Source organism: Myotis brandtii, unplaced genomic scaffold, assembly GCF_000412655.1.
Source record: "Myotis brandtii unplaced genomic scaffold, ASM41265v1 scaffold1003, whole genome shotgun sequence".
NCBI lineage: Eukaryota > Metazoa > Chordata > Mammalia > Chiroptera > Vespertilionidae > Myotis > Myotis brandtii.
The window spans coordinates 417,916-425,410 of record NW_005353340.1 but is presented as its reverse complement, the minus strand read 5'-3'; the positions used below and the strand labels follow the sequence as shown (position 1 = coordinate 425,410).

General features: G+C 51.0%; 1 protein-coding gene across 1 annotated transcript; it reads left to right on the top strand.

Annotated features, from left to right (window-relative positions):
- The first annotated feature begins 3,058 nt into the window (after positions 1 to 3,058).
- FAM170B (family with sequence similarity 170, member B) lies at positions 3,059 to 7,151 on the top strand. Its single transcript, XM_014534934.1, is given in 7 exon segments — positions 3,059 to 3,197; positions 3,722 to 3,862; positions 5,977 to 6,099; positions 6,647 to 6,791; positions 6,793 to 6,811; positions 6,901 to 7,060; positions 7,063 to 7,151. Coding segments are annotated over 7 exon segments (816 nt in total).
- Positions 7,152 to 7,495: the final 344 nt, after the last annotated feature.

The following is a 7,495-nucleotide window of genomic DNA, read 5'->3' as shown; positions in this document are numbered from 1 at the left end:
CAACCTTTTGGGTCGGGATAGCACCTGACCACATGAGGCACACCAGCCAGGGTAGCCAGGGCTCTTCTTATTGTTCCTACGGTCCTGGTTTTGTTCCTGACGCCTAGATGAAACTGTGCCCAACTCGGAACCATCAACGTAGACAGGAACATAGGATTGGCTTCAACCAATCTGGGCTCGTCTCTGGAGCTGGAGTTTAGCTCAGCATCCCTGGGATGGCTGAGAGGGCAAATACCCCGTAGAAAATCGGGGTCCCATTAGCAGAAGAAGAGGTGAATGGACTAAGGAAGCAAACCATAAATGTAGATGCCCGTGGGTGACTACCTGTGCTATGGATTTTACCCAGTAAACTTGTATACTTCGTAACAAAATAAAATAAAATAAAGAGAGAGCATTGCCACTTTCGATTTTAATGAGTGCTACCAAATTCCCTTTGAGAAAGTTATCCTGCTACCAAAAGGATCTAAGAGTATTTATTTCCATGTGTCCTTCCTCACCAGGACTCAGAACTGTCAATACTTTTTATTCTCCCTTACCTTATGGGTGAAATGTTATTGTGCATCTCATGATGTTTTAATTTGTCATTTTCTTGTGACAGGAGGTTGAACAACCATGTGGTCACCAGCCCTCCGCATTGTTCTCCTGGGAACTGCCTCTCATTTCCTTACTGAACTATTCATTTCAGTTTCACTCAAAGTCAGAGACGTGCCAATGGAAACAGTGACATTTTTAAAGCAATACAGTTTATAAAAAGATGGCAAAGATGCTTGTGAAGTTTGGTATCACTTACGTTTAGAAAAGCTACCCTTTACTTACAAATGTTAACTTACGTTTTCTTTGCTAACTTAAGAATAAGAAGGCCGTTCAAAGTGAGAGCAAGAAGAGCTCCTCGGGGATCATTAACTCGGGAGGAAGCCCAACCCTGTCCCGGTGAGGAGACGAGGCCTGGGCGTTCGTGGGGCAGGGACGGGCACACGCACATCCATGGCAGGCAGCGTTTCTATCGGTGCAGATGCCAGAACGCAGTGACGCTAATTCTAAACAAAGTTTCTAACTTTTCGCCCAGTGGTCCCCAGTCCAGGAGTCATGTCTGCCTCTTGTCCTCTTTGCAAACAGTGCTTTTGAGACACAATGTTCCTCAGCCCCGTTCAGAGGCCATTTCGCCCAGTTTGTGACATTCCACGGTTTGAGGCCTAAAACACGCAAGGCAGTTCCTCTGGCCCGGCAGCTCCGGCTCCATTTGACAGCAGCTGCATTTATATTATTGTTCACATCTTTGTACATATTTTAAAAATATGCTTCATTGGTTTTTTAGAGAAAGAGAATGGGAGAGGGATAGTGAGACAGAAACATTGATGAGAAAAATATCTATCGGCTGCCTCCTGCACACCCCCTACTGGGATCGAGCCCGCAACCTGGGCATGTGCCCTTATGGGGAATTGAAATGGTGACCTCTTGGTTCATGGGTCATTACTCAACTACTGAGCCACACTGGCCTGGCTGTAAACATTTTTAATTAAAACAAACTCCCAAACTATATAAAAATATTCCTAGTTGTTTCACCTGAGGTAAGACCAAAGTTGATTTAAAAAGTGGTGAATAAGATTTTCACTGTCATATACTGAGTCTTTTGTTATTTACTTTGTCCCTTACAAACTCGACTATGAAATGTGACCTTTTTCCAAGTTACCTTTATCTCCCATTGATCTATTTGTTTTTGTTCTGGTACCCCTTGTTTTTATAAAGCAGGTCTCTGGATTGATTTAGGAAGAAAACACATTTACAGTATTTTCTCTTCCACAAGGACACCCTGTCTTCGTTGGGACAGGTGTGGCTTCGTTGGTCTGTAAGCCTGTGGCTTCGTCTGCGCACAGCGGCCTCTGGTTCTGGAGAGGAGTAGATGCCTGGGTGTTGGCTGTGGGGTGGCTCTGGGTGACTTTTGGAATAACTCCTAGTCCATCACCTTTTTGAACTGTTTCATCACTAGGACATCCCGGAGGAGAGAGAGGTGGCAGGTGGGACGGTGTGCTGGAGGGAAGTGTCGGGAGTGAGGTTTGTGCAGGTGGAAAAACGGGAGGGGACTCTCAGAGCCATGGGCGAGAGCCAGCCCACTGGCTGCAGAGTCTACGGGGCCCGGAGGAGGCAGCACCACCACCGGGGAGCCCTTGTCAGCAGCCAAAGTGGCCATTTATTTGTTTACTAATTTGACAATTATTTCTAGGGTGATTGTTCATGTGTCACATGTTATTCTAGATGTCAGGGGTGTAACTGAAAAGACGAATGAAGTCTCCATGTGGAGGCTGCATTGATAGCCATTATGCAGATACCCACATCTAGGGTGACAAACACCATGAGAAGCAAAGCAGGGCGGCGTGACAGATGGAGAGGGGGCCCTCGGGGGCCTCGGGGTGTCCAGGCAGGCTGCTCCGATGAAGTGCTGTTTCATAGAGAGTGGAGTGAGAGAGTGACCACAGGGGCCTCGGGAGGGTCTCCTGGCAGAAGGAAGACCGCGCACAGCCCCAGGTGGGAGCATGCCCGGTGTGTTTGAGTCCTGAGAGCCGAGTGAGGGTGAGTGTCCAGGGAGGAGGCCTGAGAGGGCCTGGGACCAGGCCACAGCGGGCCAGGAGGCCTAATGAGAATGGGGTGGGAATTTGTGCACGCACACATGTGAACGAGAGTGGCTGAGTGAATGTGTGTGTATGTTTGTGTGAGAGTGTGTTTCTGATATGCATGTGTGTGTTGGTGTGAGTATGTGTTTATATCTGCCATGCAGGCATGTGCATGTGTTTGTGCCTTTGCGTGCTGTGTGTCATGAGTTTGCATGGAATGCGATCCCGGTGAGAAGCCTCTCCTGGAATCCTCGCTGGGTCTCTGCTCTGCCATGGTTCACAGAACCAACCAATGTCACTCATGAAGTCACGGAATAAAGCCAGGATCCTAGTGACCCCTGGAGCCGCAGGGACCACTCAGGCTGGGGCCTGTGGAGGGCTTAACATAGCCCAAGCTAACTCCCAACAATCCACTGGAACACCGGACACCCTGGACCTGCTGTCAAATCATGAAACGCCGCCTGATGGACCACAGCGGACAACAGTCACTGACAGATGGGGCCACCCTCAGCTTGGCCAGCCCAGGGTCCACGGAGGAGAGTGTGGAAGTGTGCTGGCTGAGTCAAAAACAGCTGGAGATTGAGCCAGGTGTGTTCTCTGGAAGGGAGGTCTTAGAGGGGGAATGCTGGGCACAAGGTCACCTTGGAGCTGCTACCCAATTGTTGTATTGGCCATAGATTGTTGTATTGGCCATAGATTGTTGTATTGGCCATAGATTGTTGTATTGGCCATAGATTGTTGTATTGGCCATAGATTGTTGTATTGGCCATAGATTGTTGTATTGGCCATAGATTGTTGTATTGGCCATAGATTGTTGTATTGGCCATAGATATGTGCATGTGTTTGTGCCTTTGCGTGCTGTGTGTCATGAGTTTGCATGGAATGCGATCCCGGTGAGAAGCCTCTCCTGGAATCCTCGCTGGGTCTCTGCTCTGCCATGGTTCACAGAACCAACCAATGTCACTCATGAGGTCACGGAATAAAGCCAGGATCCTAGTGGCCCCTGGAGCCCCAGGGACCACTCAAGCTGGGGCCCGTGGAGGGCTTAACACAGCCCAAGCTAACTCCCAACAATCCACTGGAACACCGTACACCCTGGACCTGCTGTCAAGTCATGAAACGCCGCCTGATGGACCACAGCAGACAACAGTCACTGACAGATGGGGCCACCCTCAGCTTGGCCAGCCCAGGGTCCACGGAGGAGAGTGTGGAAGTGTGCTGGCTGAGTCAAAAACAGCTGGAGATTGAGCCAGGTGTGTTCTCTGGAAGGGAGGTCTTAGAGGGGGAATGCTGGGCACAAGGTCACCTTGGAGCTGCTACCCAATTGTTGTATTGGCCATAGATTGTTGTATTGGCCATAGACTGTTGTATTGCCCATAGATAGTTGTATTGGCCATAGATTATTGTATTGGCCATAGATTGTTGTATTGGCCATAGATTGTTGTATTGGCCATAGATAGTTGTACTGGCCATAGATTGTTGTATTAGCCATAGATTGTTGTATTGGCCATAGACTGTTGTATTGGCCATAGATTGTTGTATTGGCCATAAAAATGGATGATGGGTACGACTGAGGACAATGCTGTGAGTACATGAGGTGATTTCAGGATATATGAGGATGAAGATGTAAAATGTCAATCACTGTGTTTTGTTTTGTTTTTTAATTTTAGAAGATGTTTATTAAAGCTCAGACAGTGAAACAAGGAAGGGCCTAGGATAACAGGAGAGGGACTAGGTGGGGAGGTGAGCCTGGCTGGCTGCTTTGGCTCACTAAGGAGTCAGAGGAAAGGCGGCCTTGGGGACAGGTTCAGGGGGGTTGCCACTGCCCATTGCTGCCCTGGTTGCAAGCCTCGTGGGGTCTCTTATTATGTTTTAATGTGCATTAAAAATAGTTGACATGTCAATCCTGTGGTTTCAGCAGGGATATAAAAATTCCTTTATAATAAATTGATTGAAGTTCATCTAGAACGTCATCAATTTGCAGACCACTGTGAGATGGCAGCACCCGAGGGTAACACGTTGCAAGCCTCGTGGGGTCTCTTATTATGTTTTAATGTGCATTAAAAATAGTTGACATGTCAATCCTGTGGTTTCAGCAGGGATATAAAAATTCCTTTATAATAAATTGATTGAAGTTCATCTAGAATGTCAATTTGCAGTCCACTGTGAGATGGCAGCACCCGAGGGTAACACACAGGCTCCCGGGCACAGTGCCTGGCACAGCACAGCTCTGGCACCACCAGTCAGTAAATGCGCTCTGCCTCGAAGGGATTAAGCCAAAAATCACATATATACTCGTGCATCACAGCATTGGCCTCAGTCTATCTATATCTCACATAGACACAGACAACAGTAACAGTATGGTGACAGCCAGAGGGAGAGGGGGTGGGGGCAGAGGTGGGCAAGGGGATGGGATGGGATGGAAAGGGACTGCTTGGGGGGACGGGCACATGTGCCGGTGCAGATGAGGTTTTACTGAGTTGTGTAGTTGAAACCTGTATGGTTTTGTGAACCAATGTCACCTCATTAATTTCAATAAAATGAAATAAATAGATAAAAATAAATGCTCTGTATCTCAATTTTCTAATCTATCAGGTCGGACTCTAACAAGCAATTTCTTAGAGGTGTTTGAGTATTAAAGGAGTTAAAAATGTGGATCTGGAGACTACTCTGCTAAGCGAAATAAGCCAGTTAGAGAAAGACAACTGTCACATGATCTCACTCATACATGGAATCTGATGAACAAAAACATAGAACCAGCGGCATGGATGCATGGAACAGACTGACAGATCTCAAAGGGGGGGAGGAGGGAGGGGAAGAGATTAACCAAAGGGCATATATGCATGTATGTTCAGCCCATGGACACACAGTAGTGTGGCGAAGGCCTGGGGGGAAGGAGAAGAGGGCTGGAGGGGGCATCTGTACTACTGTCAACAATAATAACTTCAAAACCACACAGACACGTCCACATGGGAAGACAGTGAGTGTTGAGGGAAAAGGCAAGCTTCCCGGGATAAGATGGAAACTCGGCACAAACGCCGAAGGGGCAGTGGGGCTCGATGGCCTGGCGAAGCGCTTCCCATGGCTGGCTTTGTAAACTGGCTTCATCGAGCTGTAATTTTCACGTGCAAACCTGACCATTTTTTAAAATTTAAATTCTTTGTTGTTGACAGTATTACATATGTCTCCTTTCCCCCCCATTGACCTCTCCCCGGCCGCTCCTGCCCCGGACCAATTTTAGGTATATTGGAAGAACCCCCCATTGACCTCTCCCCGGCCGCTCCTGCCCCGGACCAATTTTAGGTATACAATTGGAAGAATGCTGACTCATGTCCAGTTGTGTAACCACTACCACGTCATGATACAGAACATGTTCATCACCCCGAGAGCTCCCTGTGCCCCTTCGTGGTCCGCTCCCTGCTGCCCAGCCGCCGCAGCCCGGCCTGTCCTCCTGCAGCTTTACCTTCTGTAGAAGCATCTCCACGGAACCGTGAGTCCGTGGCCTTCATGCCGGGCTTTCACTGAGCAGCGCGCAGCGGAGGCTCCGTGATGTTTGCAGGTCTCAGTAGCTCATCCCTTCATATCGGTGAATGAGGGGCATGTATGCGTGCACCGCATTTCTCTCTTCACCAGCTGATGGCCTTTTAGGGCTTGCTCATTTTTGGTGACTACATTCATATATTATTTGATCTTTATCGTGGTATCCATAACTTATGCAAACATCTGTCTGTACAGTATTTGGTTCCTGTCATGGCCCCATGAGGTCAGTGTTGGTGTTATTCATGGGGAAGTGGACAGGGATCCCTGGAGCCAGCACCTGTCAGAGTCCTGTTGGGGGGCCCTGGCTGGGACCTGGGGAAGAACTCCCAGCCCTCAGGTGCTGTGAAGAGGGAGGAGCCCCCTCCGTGGGGCCGCCCGTCCCCACTGGCAGGACCAGGACACCTCTTCAGCCTCCAGGGCCCGGGTTCTGAGCTGGTGCAGCTCCTCGTCCTCCCAGTCCTGCCCCCAGCACCAGGCTTACTCCTCCTGCTTGTGAGGTGCCAGGACTCAGCCCAGCGAAGTGAGAGCACCCTATACCCACGTGCACCCCATGCAGAGTGTGACCTGGGGACCTAGGCGGCTTCGAGCCCGTCAGCTGGAGCCCCGCATTCAGGAAGCCGAGTTCATCAAGGGGCAGCGGTGGCCGGTTGTCCTTCGAGATGGCTCCCAGCCCCGACCCACGGGGGCCTGGGAGCAGCAAGAACAGCCGTCCCGAGAGTGGGCACAGCGCGGCACTGCTGGGGCCTTGGAGAGCAGCCCCGGGAGCCCGGTACCCCCACTGGCTGGTCCCTACCACCCGTGGGCTGTGCTGTGTGGCCTCTGCCGGCCTCCTCCACATCCCCGACCCGGCATCCGCCAGGGCTTCAGCCGCCAGGTCTTCTTTGAGAAGATGCCGGAGATAAGGCGGTGCCGGGCCAAGAGCAGGAGGAAGAGCAGAGCCCTTGGGACAGCAGAGCCCCAGGCCCATGCAGGGCGCATCCGTGGCCGCGGCAGGAGCAGTGAGCACATGCCGTGCCTGCCTTGCCTCCCCTCCTGTGGCTCAGGTGCGGGTCCCACCAGCAGGATCAGAGGAGAGAGGGCGAGGGCAAAGCGGGCAGCCAGCTGCGCACAGAGCTGCGAGGCCCTGGGAAGAGGAGGGGAGGTGCCCTCCGGGCAGGCACAGCCCATTTCACACCTGACTCCAGAGCCGAGCAGCGGCAGATGCTTCTGATGGCGGCTGGGCTCCGAGGCCGCAGGCTGGGCAGGGGCTTCTGTTTGTGCTGGCGGACCAAGCAGGCCCGGCTCTCAGGAGAGACAACTGCACATGCAGCTTTGGCTCTGTTTCTCTCATGGTTAGGAGCCCTCCT